Here is a 20,624-nt window from a genome sequence, read left to right as displayed (position 1 = left end):
TGATACCTCCTACTTCACTTTTTATTCTCAGGATTGTTTTGGCTAGTTGGGGTCTCTGGAAGTTCATGATTGCTTTCTCTGTTTCTGTGAGAAATGTCATTGGGATTTTAATTGGAATTGTACTGAATCTGTGTACAAAAAGAAAGCCAGCATTACAGATCATTCTCAGCAAAATATTCCATGAGGAAGAGATGAAAAACAACGATGCAAATCGGCAATGGGAGGAACTAGCCTAAAGGAATAGCCAAATAAAGGAGAAACCAAATCATGTCAAAAAACAAAAATGAGTCAAAAGACTGGGAATACAAATCCTATCTCAATAATAACCCTGAATGTTAATGGCCTGGACTCATCAATCAAAAGACATAGACTGGCAGATTGGATTAAAAAGAAAAATCCAACAATATGCTGCCTGCAAGAGACTCATCTCATAGAAAGAGATACCCATAGACTAAAGATGAAAGGATGGGAAAAACATGCCATGCACACGGACACAGCAAAAAAGCTGGAGTATCCATCCTCATTTCAGATATTGTGGACTTCAAGCCAAAACTAGTCAGTAGGGATAAAGAAGGACATTACATACTGCTTAAGGGAAGCATAAATCAGCAAGGCATAACAATCATAAATATCTATGCCCCAAACAGTGGCTCATCCATGTACATCAAACAAATCGGTCTCAATTCCAGAAATCAAATAGACTACAACACAATAATACTAGGCAATTTTAACACACCTCTCTCACCACTGGATAGATCTTCCAAACAAAACTGAATAAAGAAACCGTAGATCTCAATAACACAATCAACAATTTAGACTTAACAGACATTTATAGAATATACCATCCAACAAAGAACGAATACACTTTCTTCTCAGCAGCACATGGATCCTTCTCTAAAATAGACCATATTTTATGCCACAAAGCTACTGTTAGCAAATACAAGAAGATAGAGATACTACCTTGTACTCTTATCAGTTCATAATGGATTGAAATTAGAAATAAATGACAGAATAAAAAACAGAAACTACTCCAATACCTGGATATTAAATAATACACTATTTTATGATGATTGGATAACAGAAGACATCAGGAGGGAAATAAAAAATTCTTAGAAGTAAACGAGAACAAAGACACATCATATCAAAATCTCTGGGACACTATGAAAGCAGTACTTAGAGGAACATTTATTTCATGGGGTGCATTCAACAAAAGTAGGAGAAATCAACAAATAAATGACCTAACACTACAGCTCAAAGCACTAGAAAAAGAAGGACAGATGAACACCAAAAATAGTAGAAGACAGGAAATAGTTAAAATCAGAGCCGAAATCAACGAAACTGAAACAAAAGAAACAATCAGAAAAACTAACAAAATAAATAGTTGGTTCTTTGAAAAAATAAACAAAATTGATAAACCCTTAGCCATACTAACAAAGAGAAAGAAGGAGAACTCAAATTACTAAAATTTGGAATGAACAAGGAAATATCACAACAGACACGAGTGAAATACAAAACATAATTAGAAGGTATTTTGAAAACCTATACTCCAGCAAAACAGAAAACCTCAAAGACATCAACAAGTTTCTAGAGACATATGAATTACCTAAAGTGAACGAGGAGGACATACACAACTTAAATAAATCAATTTCAAGCAATGAAATAGAAGAGGTCGTCAAAAGCCTACCAACAAAGAAAAGTCCAGGACCAGAAGGGTTCTCAGCTGAGTTCTACAAAACCTTTAAGAAGAGCTCATTCCAATATTCCTCGAAGTATTCCATGAAATAGAAGAGGAAGGAACCCTCCCAAACTCATTCTATGAAGCCAATATCACCCTGATACCTAAACCAGACAGAGACACATCGAAGAAAGAACATTTCAGACCAATATCCTTAATGAACATCGATGCAAAAATTCTCAACAAAATTTTAGCAAATCGCATACAAAAATATATTAAAAAGATAGTGCATCACGATCAAGTGGGTTTTATTCCAGGGATGCAAGGTTGGTTCAACATCCAGAAATCAATAAATGTCATTCACCATATCAATAGACTTAAAGTTAAGAATCACATGATTATTTCAGTAGATGCAGAAAAAGCATTTTCATGCTCAAAACACTAGGAAAAATTGGGGTAGTCGGAACATTCCTTAACATTGTAAAGGCCATCTATGCTAAGCCCATGGCCAATATCATTGTAAATGGTGAAAAACTGAAATCATTCCCCCTAAAAACTGGAACAAGGCCGGATGCCCTCTTTCACCACTTCTATTCAACATCGTCCTTGAGACTCTAGCCAGAGCAATTAGACAAACCAAAGAAATTAAGGGGATACGAATTGGAAAAGAACTCAAACTATCCCTGTTCACTGATGACATGATTATATATTTAGAGGAACCTGGAAATTCCACCAGAAAACTTTTAGAACTCATAAGTGAATTCAGTAAAGTAGCAGGTTACAAGATCAATGCTCATAAATCCAATGCATTTTTATACATAAATGATGAATCTTCAGTAAGAGAAATTAGGAAAACTACCCCATTCACAATAGCTTCGAAAAAAGTAAAATACTTGGGAATCAATCTCACAAAAGAGGTGAAAGACCTCTACAATGAGAACTACAGAACACTAAAGAAAGAAATTAAAGAAAACCTTAGAAGATGGAAAGGTCTCCCATGTTCTTGGATTGGCAGAACTAATATTGTCAAAATGGTCATACTACCAAAAGTGATATACAGATTCAATGCAATTCCAATTAAAATCCCAATGATGTACCTTACAGAAATAGAGCAAGCAATTATAAAATTCATCTGGAAGAATAAAAAACCCAGAATAGCTAAAGCAATCCTCAGTAGAAAGAGCAAAGCAGGGGTTATCGCAATACCAGATCTTCAACTCTATTACAAAGCAATAGTAACAAAAATGGTATTGGTAACAAAATACAGGTAGATCAATGGTACAGAGTAGAGGACATGGTCACAAACCCAAATACATATAATTTTCTCATACTAGACAAAGGGGCCAAAAATATGCAATGGAGAAAAGATAGCCTCTTCAACAAATGGTCCTGGGAAAACTGGAAAACAATATGCAACAGAATGAAATTAAACCCCTACCTCTCTCCCTGTACAAAACTAAACTCAAAATGGATCGAGGACCTTGGAATCAGACTAGAGAACCTGCATCTTATAGAAGAAAAAATTGGTCCAAATCTTCAACTTGTTGGCTTAGGATCAGCCTTCCTTAACCTCCCATAGCACAAGAAATAAAAGCAAGAATCAACAACTGGGATAGATTCAAACTAAAAAGCTTTCTCTCAGCAAAGGAGTAATGTGAAGAGAGAGCCTACTGAGTGGGAGAATATCTTTGCCACTCATACTTCAGATAGAGCACTAATTTCCAGAATCTATAAAGAACTCAAAAAACTACACCAAGAATACAAATAATCCAATCAACAAATGGTTAAGGAAATGAACAGACACTTCACAGAAGAAGATCTACAAGCAATCAACAGATATATGAAAAAATGTTCAACATCTCTAGTAATAAGAGAAATGCAAATCAAAACTACCCTAAGATTCCATCTCACCCCAATTAGAATGGTGATTATCAAGAACACAAGAAACAATAGGTGTTGGCGAGGATGTGGGGAAAAAGGAACATCATACATTGCTGGTGGGGCTGCAAACTAGTGCAGCCACTCTGGAAAGCAGTATGGAGATTCCTCAGAAAGCTTGGAATGGAACCACCATTTGATCCAGCTATCCCACTCCTCGTCCTATACCCAAAGGTCTTAAAATCAGCATACTACAGAGATACAGCCACATCAATGTTCATAGCTGCTCAATTCACCATAGCCAGATTGTGGAACCAACCTAGATGTCCTTTGATTGATGAATGGATAAAGAAACTGTGGCATATATATACAATGGAATCTTACTCCGCCATGAAGAATGATAAAATTATGGCATTTGCAGGCAAATGGATGAAATTGGAGAATATCATGCTAAGTGAGATAAGCCAATCTCAAAAAACTAAAGGACGAATGATCTTGCTGATAAGTGGATGAGGACATATAATGGGGGGTGGGAGGGTTTAGCATTAGGGTTAGTGTTAGGTTTAGGGTTAGGGATAAAGAGGGTTAGGGTTAGAGTTAGGGTTAGGGAGGGGGCAAGAATGGAGGAAGGAAGGACTGTATAGAGGGAAAAGAGGGGTGGGAGGGGTGGGTGGGAAGGGAAAAAATAACAGAATGAATCAAACAATATTACCCTATGTAAATTTATGATTACACAAATAGTATGCCTTGACTCCATGTACAAATAGAGAAACAACATGTATCCCATTTGTTTACAATAAAAAAAATCTGAAAAAAAAAGTTAAGAATAAAAAGAGCAGCAAGTGAAAAATAGTTGTTACATCAAAAAAAAAGAAAATCATGAGACTTAACAGCGGTGTTCTCAACAGAAGTTATACAGGCCAGAAGAAAGTGGGATGATATATATCAAGGTGCCGAAAGAAAATAGCTGCTAACCAAACATTACACCCAGCAACTTTATCCTTCAAAAGTCTTCATTTTTCAAGATAACATTTTCTCGAACAAACAAATGCTGAGTTATTCTTATCAACACTAGACTTGCTTTAAATGAAATGAAAAAGAGGTTTCTTCAAAGTTGAAATAAAAGGACACAAAACAGCAAAATGAGAACATGAGAAAGTACTAAATTCATTAGGAAAGATAACTATATATACAAAGAATATTATATTATGTAATGTGGTGGGTAAATTGCTTTTAATTCTATTACAAAAGCTAAAAAACAAAATTATGAAAAATGACTGTAGTAGATTACATTAATTAATCCATAATATAAACACATGCAAGCTATAGCATCAGTCACATATAATTTGGGGGAAAGAAATAAAAACATTGAGTTCTCATATACAAGGGAAGCTATATGTTTATCAGCTTAAAATAGACTTATTAACCACACAGAAAATAACTATAGAAGTGATATAAAAGATAAAGGACAAGGAGTCAAAACCTACTGATATAAAAATAATGAAACACAAAGAAGGATACAAAGAAAAATGGAGAGAAAAACTAGAAGGCAAATTGTTAATAGTAAAGTCTTCTCTATCAATAATTATTATAAATGTAAACAGACTAAAATCCCCAATTCAAAGATGCAGAGAAGATGAATGAATTGTTTTCAAAATTAGATCCAACTATGTACTGTCTACAAGAACATCACTTTGGATTTAAGGATACACAGCCTTAAATAAAAGAATAGAAAATGATATTCCATGCAAATTGTAACCAAAATAAATCTGAAATTACTGTATGTAAAATATCAGTGTAAACATTTAGAGACAAAGAGGGTTACTACCTAATAACTAAAGGGTCAATTCAACAGGATGATATAACAGTTATAAATATGCATAGTCCACATTCCATATCCACACATTCTGTTCCCACAAATTCAACCAACAATGGATCAAACCTTCAGAATATTCAGAAAAAGATGTGTCTGTGCTGAGTATATGTAGGCATTTTTTTCCTGTCATTGTTCTCCATATATAAGTACAACAATAATCTGCATAGCATTTACTTTGTGTAAAGCAATAATCTGGAGATTATTTAAAGTAATGGGAGAATTGTGTAGCTTATATGCAAATACTACACCATTTCTTAAGAGGGAGTTGAGTATCTGCTGATTTGTGATTCCATAAGGGGCAATGAAAAAAAAAATTCTACAGATTACAAAAGAACAACTATATGTACCCACCATCACAGCAGATGTTTCAAAGGAGCAACATCAGAGCACAATTTCAGAGGAAGAAGAGGAAATAAAGAGAAAAGAGAAAGAAGGAGAAGGGGAAAGAGAGAGAAAAGGAGAAAGAAAATATAGACATAGACCTTACCTCTTCACAAAACTTACCTCAAAACTGATCAGAGACCTAAATGTAAAATTGAAAACCACAAAATTCCTAGTAGATAACAGAGAAGATGTTCTACCATTACCTTGGGTTTGGAGATAATTTTAGTACAGCACCAAAGACATGATCCATGAAGAAATAATTGATGTTTGACTCATTAAAATTCAACAGTTTTACTATATGCAAATGGTGATCAAGAAAATGAGAAACAGATTGTTGCACACAACATTACAACCTACACTCAAAATATACTACAAAGAAACAGTAAGAAAAAAAATAGCATGGTATTGGAATGAAAACATAGACCAATTGAAAATTATAGAATTGGGTCTTTACAAGGTGGGGCATAGAGGAGGTCATTTTCCTGGCTGCTCCATGGCATGAAAGCAAGAAAGCAGACAGACAACTCCTCAGCAAGATGGGTGAACAAAAAGCGGGGGTGGGGGAGCTTTCCAGGAATTTAAAACTGGACATTTAAAGCATATTGGGAACTCAGGAGATTGGATATAATGAAATAAGAAAGAAATCCCCAGCCGCACAGCTGGTGCCGTTGATAAGCCAGAAGCACCAGCCAAAGTGGTCCCTCCACAAGCAAAGCAGAGAGATAAGGGAATTAAAGAAACCTACAGTTTTAGGAGGCCTGAGGTGTGTCTGGGTATGGAGCATTTAGAGATCAAGGACATTGCCCAACTAAACTGAAAGGTGTGCTGAACAATATCCTTGGTCAAGAAAGAAGCCACCATCTCTCCAGGCAGTATGAAGAGGACAAAAGCAGCTCAGCCACAGTGTGGAGGCCAGCAGCCGAGGGAGCTGATTCCTGGCAAACCTGAGTTTGGCCCAAAATTCAGGTCTGGCACTTCAAGGCATAAAGTGTGCTCAAGTGGCCAGAGAAAATCAAATGTGGAGAGAGGTTTACACAAGAAACAACTGATCATGGAAACCCACCCAGTTCTACCTCTCCCCCTCTAATCCAGCCACTTGCAGGACTGGCTGGGAGTGACTGGGAATTTGGAAGGGCAGGAGTGGGAGAGATTGAGTGTGGAAACTGAACCCAAGACAAGAAACATGGGGGCCACAGGTGACATAGGGGACTCAGAACTGGATCCTACACCACATAATTGGAACCCAAGGGAGATCCCTGCTGCACAGTCTTTCAGCATGGACCAAAAAATTATTGGGCCCCAGAGATGCACTGATTTAAAATCTCCAGACCAACTGGCATTCAGCAAAGACCTGAAGTCTATTGAGCCTAAACCCTGCCTCCAGGTATTCCACCCATGGGACTCTTTCCCTCACTCCAGTGATCCAGAGAGTGGAGCATCACACTCCACACGACCCCACCAAAACTGCTGAGAAGAGATCTGAGAATCTTTTGATCTCCAATGGAAAGAATTCTTTAACTTTTCATTGAGATTGGCTTTACTCATTTTTTTCTTTGCTTTTTGTTTTCTTTTTATGTTTAATTGTGACCTTAATGGTACATGGACATTTATACATATTCGTATTTGTTTTTTTCTCATTTATAGCTTTTTGAAGACATTTATTTTTCATGTATTGGTTTTTGAAACTAAGATATTTGATTAGTATATTTTAGCTTTGTTTTTTATTTTTTATTTTTTCAATTTTTACTTCATATATTTTCTTCTTTTACCTACCTGTTTCCCTTGATTCTCTTTCTTGTTTTTCTTCTGCTAACAGCCTATCCGTATTGTTCTCTTTCACTCTTCCTTTGATTTTTTTTTTTACTTCTATCTTCTCCCCTTCTTACTCAGAGTCATCACATCCTATATCATTTCTGTTCTCTCATAAATTGGTAACCTTAGCATTTGATCAAATACGCATTCCTTCATGCTCAAAACACTAGGAAAAATAGGGATAGTGGGAACATTCCTTAACATTGTAAAGGCCATCTACGCTAAGCCCATGGCCAATATCATTCTAAATGGTGAAAAACTGAAAGCATTCCCCCTAAAAACTGGAACAAGGCAGGGATGCCCTCTTTCACCACTTCTATTCAACATAATCCTCGAAACTCTAGCCAGAGCAATTAGACAAACCAAAGAAATTAAAGGGATACGAATAGGAAAAAAAGAACTCAAACTATCCCTATTTGCTGATGACATGATTATATATTTGGAGGAACTAGAAAATTCCACCAGAAAACTTTTAGAACTCATAAATGTATTCGGTAAAGTAGCAGGATATGAGATCAATGCTCATAAATCCAATGTATTTTTATACATAAGTGATGAATCTTCAGAAAGAGAAGTTAGGAAAACTACCCCTTTCACAGTAGCTTCATTAAAAAATAAAATACTTGGGAATCAATCTAACAAAAGAGGTGAAAGACCTCTACAATGAGAACTACAGAACACTAAAGAAAGAAATTAAAGAAAACCTTAGAAGATGGAAAGATCTCCCATGTTCTTGGATTGGCAGAACTAATATTGTCAAAATGGTCATACTACCAAAAGTGCTATACAGATTCAATGCAATTCCAATTAAAATCCCAAGGATGTACCCTACAGAAATAGAGCAAGCAATTATGAAATTCATCTGGAAGAATAAAAAACCCAGAATAGCTAAAGCAATCCTTAGCAGGAAGAGCAAAGCAGGGGGCATCCCAATACCAGACCTTCAACTCTACTACAAAGCAACAGTAACAAAAACGGCACGGTACTGACACCAAAATAGACAGGTAGATCAATGATACAGAATAGAGGACACGGACACCAACCCCCAAAAATACAATTTTTCTCATACTAGATGAAGGTGCCAAAAATATGGAATGGAGGAAAGATAATCTCTTCAACAAATGGTGCTGGGAAAACTGGAAATCCATATGCAACAGAATGAAACTAAACCCCTATCTCTCACCCTGCACAAAAATCAACTCAAAATGGATCAAGGACCTTGGAATTTGACCAGAGATCCTGCATCTTATAGAAGAAAAAATAGATCCAAATCGTGAACTTGTTGGCTTAGGATCAGACTTCCTTAACAAGACTCCCATAGCACAAGAAATAAAAGCAAGAATCAATAACTGGGGTAGATTCAAACTAAAAAACTTTCTCTCAACAAAGGAAACTATCAGCAATGTGAAGAGAGAACCTACAGAGTGGGAGGAAATCTTTGCCACTCATGCTTCAGATAGAGCACTAATTTCCAGAATATATAAAGAACTCAAAAAACTACACCAAGAATACAAATAACCCAATCAACAAATGGTTAAGGAAATGAACAGACGCTTCACAGAAGAAGATCTTCAAGCAATCAACAGACATATGAAAAAATGTTCAACATCTCTAGTAATAAGAGAAATACAAATCAAAACTACCCTAAGATTCCACCTCACCCCAATTAGAATGGCGATTATCAAGAATACAAGCAACAATAGTTGTTGGCGAGGATGTGGGGAAAAAGGTACACTCATACATTGCTGGTGGGGCTGCAAATTAGTGCAGCCACTCTGGAAAGCAGTGTGGAGATTCCTTAGAAAACGTGGAATGGAAACACCATCTGACCCAGCTATCCCACTCCTTGGCCTATACCCCAAAGACTTAAAATCAGCCTGCTACAGAGATACAGCCACATCAATTGTTCATAGCTGCTCAATTCACAATAGCCAGATTGTGGAACCAACCTAGATGTCCTTTGATTGATGAATGGATAAAGAATCTGTGATATATATATATATATATATATATATATATAACAGAATATTACTCAGCCATAAAAATAATAATATTATGGCATTTGCAGGCAAATGGATGAAATTGGAGAATATCATGCTAATTGAGATAAGCCAATTTCAAGAAACCAAAGGACGAATGATCTTGCTGATAAGTGGATGATGACACATAATGGGGGGTGGGACGGGGGCAAGAATGGAGGAAGGAAGGACTGTATAGAGGGAAAAGAGGGGTGGGAGGAGTGGGGGGTAAGAAAAATAATAACAATGAATCAAAAACTATTACCCTAGGTAAATGTATGATTACACAAATGGTATGCCTCTACTTCATGTACAAACAGAGAAACAAGATGTATCCCATTTGTTTACAATAAAAATAAATTTTAAAAAAGAAAGAACAAAAGAAAGAGAAAGAAAAAAATGGATTTCAACAAAATTAAAACCTCTTGTGCACCAAACGGACACTATAAAGAAAATGAAATATGTGCAGAGTTGCACACCTATATTTCCAGTTTTTCAGGAGGAAGGAGAATCACAAATTCTAGCCATCCTCAGTAACCTAGTGAGATCCTGTCTCAAAATAAAAATTAACAAAGGTAGGGGCAGATCTCCTAAATATCAAAGGTAGATCAGCAGAGGAAGGGGACCAAGAGGTAGGAAGTAGTGATAGTGGGGAGAAGTGCTGAGGAGTGATGTTGGCTAAATTATATTTTTGTATTTTGCACATAAGTGAATATGCAATAAGAAATCCCTTCAGTATGTACAACTATAATGCACCAATAAAATGTGGAAAAATGTAATAAAAAAAATTTTAAAAAATCTGTATTTATCTTTTTTTTACCTGTTTGTCTCCCTGAATTCTTTCTCCCTTTTCTCATTCTAAGTCAACCTTTATTAATTCCTTCCATGCTTTTACTATAATATTTTACCTCTGTCTTCTCTCCTTCTCCCTCATAAACATCACATCTTACACTTGAACACATCATTTCTGTTTATTGTGACAGAACTGTAGACACCTTGATAGGAACTATTTGATTTAAGGTTGTATATTGTTTGCATTGGGTGTTGTTAATATTGGTCTCCCCTTAAAGGTGAGGTACTGGAAACCTTCAAGGACACTATATGACAATAGGGTAGAAACTGTAACTGCCTCAGATCCAAACTGCTCGATAGGGAGACACATAAGGAACATGAAAAAGCAAGGGAACAAAATGCCTTAAACAAACCAGATGTTCCAATAGTAGATTCCTTAGAAAACACAGTAGAAGAAATGACAAAGAAGGAATTTAGAATATATATAGTTAGACTGATCTTTAATATAAAGGACGATATCAGAGAGAAAATACAGGATGTGAAAGATCACTTCAATAAAGAGGCAGAGATTATAAAAGGGAATCAAGCAGAAATCCTCTAAATGTAGGAAACAGTAAACCAAATTAAAAATTCAATGGAAAGTATTACCAACAGACTAGACCACTTAGAAGACAGAACCTCAGACAGTGAAGACAAAACATATACTCTTAAAAATAAAGTTGACTGCACAGAGAAGATGGTAAGAAACCATGAATAGAACTGCTAACAAATATGGGATAACATTGACAAACCAAATTTAAGATTTATTGGAATAGACAAAGGCATGGAGATATAAACCAAAGGAATGTACAGTCTTTTCAAATACATAATATCTGAAAATTCCTCAAATCTAAAGCATGAAATGCAAAAATCAACTACAAGAGGCTTACAGGATCCCAAATGTGCAAAATTATGGCAGACCCCACATCAAGGCACAATATAATGAGAATGCCTAACATACAGAATAAAAATAGAATTTTAAAGGCTGCAAGAGAAAAAATCAAATTACACATAAGGGGAAACAAGTTAGGATTTCAGGTGATTTCTCAACCCAGACCTTCAGTGCCGGGAGATTCTGGAATAACATAGATCAAGCTCTGAAAGGAAATGGACGTCAACTGAGAATTTTATATCCAGCAAAATTAAGCTTCAGATTTGAAGATCAAATAAAAACCTTCCCCGATAAACAAAAGGTAAAAGAATTCACAACTAGAAAGCCTGCACTACAGAACATTCTCAGCAAAATATTCCAAGAGCAGGAAATAAAAGAAAGAAAACAACAATGAAAACCAGCAAAGGAAGGAACTACACTAAAGGAAAGGTCAGTCAAAAGAGAAACTAAGTCAAGTTAAAAATAAAAAATAAACCAGAATGACCAAGTATACAAATCAGTACTAGTTGAATTTTTTTTGCGGTACTGGGGATTGAACTCAGGGCCTTGTGCTTGCAAGGCAAGCACTCTACCAGCTGAGCTATCTCCCCAGCCCTCCAAGTATACAAATCATATCTCAATAATAACCCTGAATGTTAATGGCCTAAACTCATCAATCAAAAGACATAGACTGAAGGATTGGATTTTAAAAAAAAGATGCAACAACAAAAAAAGACTCATCTCCTAGGAAAAGACATCCACAGAAGATAAAAAGTTGGGAAAAAACATATCACTCACATAGACTGCATAAACAAGCAGGGGTTTCTGTCCTCATATCAGACAAAGTGGACTTCAAGCCAAAGTTAGAATGGATAAAGAAGGACATTTCATACTTCTTAAGGGAATCATTCATCAACATGACATAACATTCATAAATATACCCCAAACAATGGAGCATCTATGCACATCAAACAAACCCCAAATAGACCACAACACTAGACCATAATACTGGTTTACTTTAACACACCTCTGTCACCACTGGATAGATTTTCCAAACAAAAATGAAACAAACAAACTATAGAATTCAATAATACAATGAATGATTTAGACTTAATGGACATATATATTTCACCCATCATTGAGCTAATACACTTTTTCTCAGCAGCACATGGATCCTTCTCTAAAATTGGCCATATATTGTGCCACAAAGCAACTCTTAGCAAATACAAAAAAGTAGAAATACTACCTTGCATTATATCAGATCATAATGGAATGAAACTAGAAATCAATGATAAAATTAAAAAATGGAAGTTACTCCAATACCTGGACACAAACGTGTTATTCAATGATGAATGGATAGCAGAAGAAATCAGGGAGGAAATTAAAAAAATTCTTAGAGGTTAATGAGAACACTAATACAACATATCAAAATCTCTGGGACACTGTGAAGGCAGTGCTAAGAGGAAAGATCATTACATTGAACTTGTACATTAAAAGAACAAAGAGTCAAGAAATAAATGACCTAACATTATATCTCAAAGCCCTAGAAAAAGAACAAAGCAGCACCAAAAGCAGCAGAAGACAGGAGATAATTAAAATCAGAGCTGAAATCAATAAAATTGAAACAAAAGAAACAATTGAAAAAGTTGACAAAACAAAAAGTTTGTTCTTTGAAAAAAATAAATAAAATTGAGAAACCTTATCTACACCAACAAAGAGAAAGAGAGAGAAAACTCGAATTACTAAAATGTATGATGAAAAAGGAAATACCACAATGGACCCTACTGAAATAAGATAATTAGAAACTATTTTGAAAATTTATACCCCAATAAAATAGAAAATCTTGAAGACATCAACAAATTTCTAGAGACATATGACCTACCCAAACTGAATCAGGAGGACATACACAATTTAAACAGATGAATTTCAAGCAATGAAAGAGAAGACACCATCTTAAGCCTACCAGTCAGAAACCCAGAACCAGACAGATTCTCAGTCAAGTTCTACAAGACCTTCAAAGAAGAATTAGCACCAGTACTCCTCATTTATTCCTTGAAATAGAAAAGGAAGGAACCCTTCCAAACTCATTCTATGAGGCTAGTATTACCCTGATACCAAAACCAGACAAAGACAGATCAAGCAAAGAAAATTTCAGGTCAATATACCTGATGAACATAGATGTAAAATTCTGGCAAATCACATACAAAAACATATTAAAAAGATAGTGCACCATGATCAAATGGGGTTCATCCCAGGGACGTAAGGTTGTTTGAACATCTGAAAATCAATAAACATAATTCATCACATCAATAGACTTAAAGAAAAGAATCATAAGATCATCTCAATAGATGCAGAAAAAGCATTTGACAAAATACAGCACCTCTTCATGTTCAAATACTAGAAAAAATATGGATAGTAGGAACATACCTCAACATTTTAAAAACTATGTATGCTAAGCCCAAAGCCAACATCATTCTAAATGGAGAAAAATTAAAACATTCCATCTAAAAACTGGAACAAGACAAGGATATCCTTTCACCATTTCTATTCAACACAGTCTTTGAAAACCTAGCCAGAGCAATCTGATAAACAAAAGAAATTAAAGGGATATGGATAAGAAAAGAAGAACTCAAACTATTACTATTTGCCAATGACATGATTCTATATTTAGAAGATCTAGAAAATTCCACCAGAATTTCTAGAGCTAATAAATGAATTCGGCAAAGTAGCAGAATATAAAATCAATACCCATAAATCAAATGCATTTCTGTACATCAGTGATGAATCCTCTGAAAGAGAAATTAGGAAAACTACACAATTCACATTAGCCTCAAAAAATATAAAATACTTGGGAATCAATTTAACAAAAGAGGTGAAAGACCTCTACAGTGAAAACTACAGAACACTAAAGAAAGAAATTGAAGATGACCTTAGAAGATGGAAAGATCTCCCACGTCCTTGGATAAGCAGAATTAATATTGTCAAAATGGCCATACTACCAAAAGCATTATACAAATTTAATGCAATTCCTATTAAAATCCCAACATCATTCTTCATAGAACTAGAAAAAGCAATCATGAAATTCATTTGGAAAAAATAAGAGACTCAGAGTATCCAAAGCAATCCCTAGCAGGAGGAGTGAAGCAGGAGGCATCACAATAACAGACCTTAAACTATACTACAGAGCTTTAGTACCAAACATGGCATGGTACTGGCACCAAAATAGACATATAGACCAGTGGTACAGAATAGAAGACACAGAGACAAACCCACATAAATACAGTTATCTCATAATAGACAAAGGTGCCAAAAACATATTTTGGAGAAAAGATACCATCTTCAACAAATGTTGCTGTGAATACTAGAAATCCATATGTTAAAAAAAAGTGAAATTAAACCTTTATCTCTCACCCTGCACAAAACTCAAAGTGGATAAAGACTTAAGGCACTAGAACAGAGACCCGTGCACCTAAATTAGAAGAAAAAGTAGGCCCAAATCTTCATCATGTCAGCTTAGGACCTGATTTCCTTAACAAGACTTAAGTGCAAGAAGTAATATTAAGAATTAATGAGATGGATTCAAAGTAAAAACCTTTCTCTCAGCAAAAGAAACAATAAATAATGTGAAGAGAGAGCCTACAGAATGGGAGAAAATCTTTACCACATGTACCTCAGACAGAGCACTAATCTCTAGGATATATAACACCAAAAAACTTAACACAAAAAAAAACATATAACCCAGTCAACAAATGGGCTACAGAAATGAACATACACTTCACAGAAGAAGAAATATAATCAATCAATAAACATGAAAAAATGTTCAACATCTCTCACAATTAGAGAAATGCAAATAGGAATGGCAATTATCAAGAATACAAGCAATAATAAGTGTTGGCAAGGATGTGGGGAAAAAGGTACACTCATACATTGCTGGTGGAAAGCAATATGGAGATTCCTCAGAAAAATTGGAATGGAACCATAATTTGACGGAGCTGTCCCACTCCTCAATTTATACCCAAAGGACGTTAAATCAGCATACTACAATGATGTGGCCACATCAATGTTTATAGCAGCTCAATCCACAATAGCTAAACTATTGAACCAACCTAGGTTCCCTTCAATAGATGAATGGATAAGGCAAATGTGGTATATATACTCATTGGAATATTACACAGCCTTGAAGAAGAATAAAATTATGGCATTTACAGGTAAATGGAAGAAAGTAGAGAATATCATGCTATGGGAAATAAGCCAATCCCAAAAAACCAAAGTTCTACATTTTCTCTGATCCATAGTTGCAGGCAGGGTAGGGAAGAATAAAGGAACTCTGCATTGGTCTGGGAGGAGGGGTGGTGTGGTGGAGTTGGGAAGGATGGTAGAATGAGACAGATATTATTGCCCTATATACATGTATGATTTTACTATTGGTGTGACTCAGTACTATGTACAGCTAGAGGAATGAGAAGTTGTGTTCCATTTGTGTACAATGTGTCCAAATGCATTCCTCTGTCATGTATAATTAATTAGAACAAATTTTAAAAAAAGATAATAAAAAAATGTAATTGGGTATGCTGACATTTGAAACATATGTATTTACTATCTTCTTCTTGGATTGGTTCCTACCTGGATAAAATGGCTGCCTTTTTTTTTCTTTGATTAATTTTTGCTTAAAATCGACTTTATTAGATATGAGAATAGCTACTCTGCCTTGTTTATGATCTCCATTTAAGTGAAAAATTTTTCTATCCTTTTACCTTTAGCCTATGAACCTCTTTGCCTATCCGTCTCTTACGAACAGCATATAGTTGGATGTTGTTTTTTGATCCATTGCGATATTCTATGTCTTTTAGTTGGGGAGTTGAGATCATTTATATGCAGTGTTATTATGGATGTGTTTTTGTGGTTTACTGCCAGTTTGATTTTTAGTAAGTGGAAAATGAGGCTGTGATGTATTAAATTAAGACAAAAATAAAATGTTTGTAGGCTCATAAACAATATTTCACAAAAACCTTTCTATTTAGTGTATGTTTCCATCTAGTATTGTCCTATATTTCTTTACTTCTCCTCTATCATCTTGAAAAGAGTTTCTGTACTTATATGTTTTTTTTTTAACCTCCTATGCATTCATTCATACTTCAGTCTGCTTTCTGCCTCCAAAATTCACTTAAATAGCCTTGTACGTGTATTAATGACATCCCTTGGTGTTATACACCTTTTTAGATACCCGAACAAATTCGATGTTGTTTGCCATTTTGTTTTTGGAATGGTCTCCTCTTGGCCTCTATGACATAGTATGCCTATCTGGAATAGCAGTTTCAAATTGTCATTTTTAAAACATCTTTAAAAATTATGCCACCTTCTCTTTAAGGAGATTTTCATAAAAGTTTCATTAAACTTCAGCTCCATTAGCAACATTTTTTCTTTTTTGAGAGTGAGGTGTTTACTGGTTACTTTGCTTATAGTTTTCACTCACGCTCACCTTTCTAGTATTACTTTTTGTTTTGCTAGGTTAGAATATGTGATTCTAAATCTTTGAATTTTGAAAAGTTTTGTTTTAATTAATAATAGATTTTAATTTAGAATGTAGGTTTAATATTTTCCTCAAAAACTTTGTAGGCATTACTCCATAATTTAACAGTACCTTCCCTACTTAAATATTGTGTTTCTAATGTTGCTTTTTCTCACTTTTGTTCACTTTTCATCTTTATTTGTTTTTTATCAGTTGTGTTCTAGATTTAGCAGTATTGGCAACTACTGATGTGAGATTTATCAGCAATTTATGAAGCTACTATTCTAGTTCTTAATGGCATACATAATTGTAGAACTCATGCATTGAGGCTTTGAATCAATTAGTGTTTTCCATCGGTTTTTCAGGGCAGAAGAGAGGTTTTGTGAACCTCAGAATCCACTTGACAATGTAAAAATGGATGTTATTCCAAGACAGTGTGCCTTAATGGATGTTATTTCCTAAACCCCTATATCACTAAAAATATTCTTCTTCAAACATGGATATTAATTTGCATTAGTTTATTTTCTGGAGGGTCTCATATCTTTTTGAGTAGATCTGTGTATTTTATTATCTAGCTTAGTGAATCTCAAACTTTAGCATAAACAGTAATCACTTAAAGGAGTAGATGGTTGCTGGTGCTGATCCCAGAACTTCTGATTTTGTTGTGGTGCCTGAGATTTTGCATTACTAATTAGCATGCTTGTGTGTTGCTGCTGCTGTTGGTTGTGGGTCCACAATTTTTGAACCACTGATGAATTTTGAACTCAACTAAAACTGAATTCAAATTCTACCACCAATACAGAGTCAATGCTTTAGGGGAGACAGTTAAACTAGCCTGTATTGGTTCATGTGTGAATAACTTTTTTCCTCTACCTGAATGTTTGTAGAAATATTCTTTAATAATATAATTCAGAACTTTTACTCAGATGTGATAGGGGCAGGAGGTCCACAGATGTAATTATTTTATATTACATTTTTAAGTGATAAATATATTTTAGTCTGCTTAATTGTTTTTGCGTATTTATTCCGTTATTTTACTATCTTCCAAACCATTTATTTGCATTTTACATTAAAATAAAAGTGGCAGTATGATATTTTCTATCTTGATATTTTAGTTCCCTTAGCAAGAAAAAATTATATTGATAGTATTGAAAGGTATTTTACTTGCTGTTCTATGAAAAGAAATATATGCTCTTTGGAGAGGATTTAAATTTTTATTCCTTACCTATATTAAGAAAATATATGAAATGATTTATTATTTTGAGACCTCCTAATATAGTTCTGTAAGGTTGTAGAATTACTTTTTATTCTAGAAGTCAGTTATCTATACGAAATTGATTGAAACACTGTCTCTAAATTTAAAATTATAATTTTGAACTATAGATTTATAATGTCATAGTTAGCAATTAGTGTACTTTTTTGATTGAAAAGAGTAAGATTTAAATTAAATATACATCTTGAAGATTTTTAAAAATATGTTCTTTAAATTTTTATTTTTCAGATTTTGGAATCTCTTTTTAAGGTATGTCCGATGTATTGCAGCTTACCTACTAAAACTTAATAGAGAAATACATCTAAATGAAAATTTTTTCGAAGCCTTGTGGAAGTTAAAGGACTTTCAAACTTGCACCTATGTTTAAAAATTTATATTCAGTTGTATGTTGCATTGGACCCTTTTATGAACCCAGAGAGGGTCAGAATTGATGCTTGCCGGATAACAGTTCACAGGCATACTTGTATATGCTCATTAATTTCACTGAAGAAATTTAACTTGTCATTAATTCTTTCTTTTTTGCTCCTTTATGTTTTGTTTGTTGGAAAGTGGTTTCAGCGACAGGTCAATCAAATGGAGGAGGTAAGTATGACATTTTTTTTTTTTAGTTGTAGATGGACCCAATACCTTTTATATATTTATTTATTTTTATGTGGTGTTGAGGATTGAACCCAGTGCCTCACATGTTAGGCAAGCACTCTACCACAGAGCCACAACCCCAGGCCAGCCCCATGAAATTTCTTAATTGTTAATTAAATCAGTATTTTGACAATTTGAGGTATGTTTAAAGTTTGGGTCATAAAGTAATCTTTTTATTTTTATAGAAGAGGAATTAGTGGGTAGAAAAAATATTTCTTAGTGACTTATACCCTATATTCCTGCATATATCTACTATACTCAAAATTTGAAACATTCTCCTAAAATTGAATAAGGGAAATTGAACTATTTTTCTTTTCCTAGTTTATTTAAAGTAGTAAATAATAAGATAGAATTTATCAATTTAAAAAAATCCTCTATTAAAAATCATGCATAATATATTAAGAGAAATAAAATTATATGTTAATTTTCTCTGATGTTATTTGAATGATATTAAAAATTTAAATAATGTTCAAATGATTTGTACTTTTGATTTTCAAGTACTTTACCAGTTTGAGAACTACTGGCCTTTATCCTTAAGGGCTTTTAATCTATTTTGGAAAAAACTTCATATATGCCATTGACATAACAATAATTTTTCAAGGTAGCTTTTAGTGGTTTATAGAATTATTTTAGTTTTACCTTTGTCATACTTATGGTTCACTCCAATTGACTCCTTAAATAGGCTCACTTATTTGGAATACAAAATTAAAGGGAAAATAAACTGTAACTCTCTTTTAGCAGAGTGGAAGACTTTCATGGTCTGTGCATGCTTTGCTTTAGGATATATATGGCTGACATTGGAAAAGTTTTAATGGTTCTTCTTTGACTATGTCATATTGGTCATTATCGTTCTAAAGATTGGGGCAAAGTCCATTATTCCTTTACTCTCTTGTAAAATTTCTTCTTCATAATTTGGAAACTTCAAACTGTCTTCTGCATTCCTATTATTAAATCTAGCAATCTTATTCTACTTTTTTTTATAGATTTGTCTTCCTCATTTTTAAAAATTTTTTGCACTCATTCCTGTTAATGTACATGATCCTGTCTAAAACTCAGCTTCTCAGTTCCTTGACTTCTGCATTTCTAAAGATTAGTGTTCTTTTTTTCACCCTTAGCCTGTATGTAAAGCCACACTCTGAACTTTGTCATTAATCAAATTTCTAATGCAGGTAACTTATTATTGAACTGTAACTTTCTATCTTTGTATTCACAGTTAGGCATTGCTTAATGACAAGGGTATATTTTGAGCAATGTGTCTTCAGGCAATTGTGTCATCACAGTGTACACTTACACAAACTGAAATAGCTGTAATAGCAATTCTTGTTACCAAAAAAAAAATGTTTACATGCATACACTTTGTATCTTTCTGTCCTCTTAAAATTTCTTCCCTATACATAGGGTTAATTCTTTCACTTTTGTTTTGGATTCTATCTCTTGTCTTCTTAAGAACTTTTCTTAATTCTCTTCGATATTCAGTTTTTCTCATTCTTTTTCCTTTCTTTCTTTTTTTCTTTTTTTCTTTTTCTTTCTCTTTTCTTTTTTTTTCTTTCTTTCTTTCTTTTTTTTTTTTTTTTTTTTTTTTTTGTGGTGCTGGAGATTAAACCCAGAGCCTTTTACTTGCAAGGCAAGCACTCTACCAACTGAGCTATATCCCCAGCCTCTTTCTTTTAGTTTTTAAAAGTGTTTACCTTTCTTATTTTAGGCCACCTTCCCCTTGTAACTGGGGTTATATGTCTTTCTGTATGACCTTATCTGTGGAACATATGTTACCCATTCAGAGCCAGATTTACTTGTATATTAATTTACTATATAACTATGTTCTTAGTTCCCCTGTATTTTTCAAATTAACCAGATTGAA

The 20,624-nt window shown here is 34.2% G+C and overlaps 1 protein-coding gene across 1 annotated transcript in view; it reads left to right on the top strand.

Moving 5' to 3' along the window:
• The window catches only part of LOC124962025 (coiled-coil domain-containing protein 7-like), a 114,271-nt gene that overhangs the window by 30,109 nt on the left and 63,538 nt on the right, over positions 1–20,624 (top strand). Inside the window, exons 5-6 of the mRNA XM_047521111.1 lie at positions 18,356–18,376; positions 18,677–18,709. Of these exons, the coding sequence (XP_047377067.1) occupies positions 18,356–18,376; positions 18,677–18,709 (54 nt within the window). The remainder of the gene's footprint in view (positions 1–18,355; positions 18,377–18,676; positions 18,710–20,624) is intronic.

The sequence above is a fragment of the Sciurus carolinensis genome, chromosome 12, assembly GCF_902686445.1.
Source record: "Sciurus carolinensis chromosome 12, mSciCar1.2, whole genome shotgun sequence".
NCBI classification, from domain to species: domain Eukaryota; kingdom Metazoa; phylum Chordata; class Mammalia; order Rodentia; family Sciuridae; genus Sciurus; species Sciurus carolinensis.
Note: the sequence above shows the minus strand (reverse complement) of the source record. Positions and strands in the feature narration are given on the sequence as shown.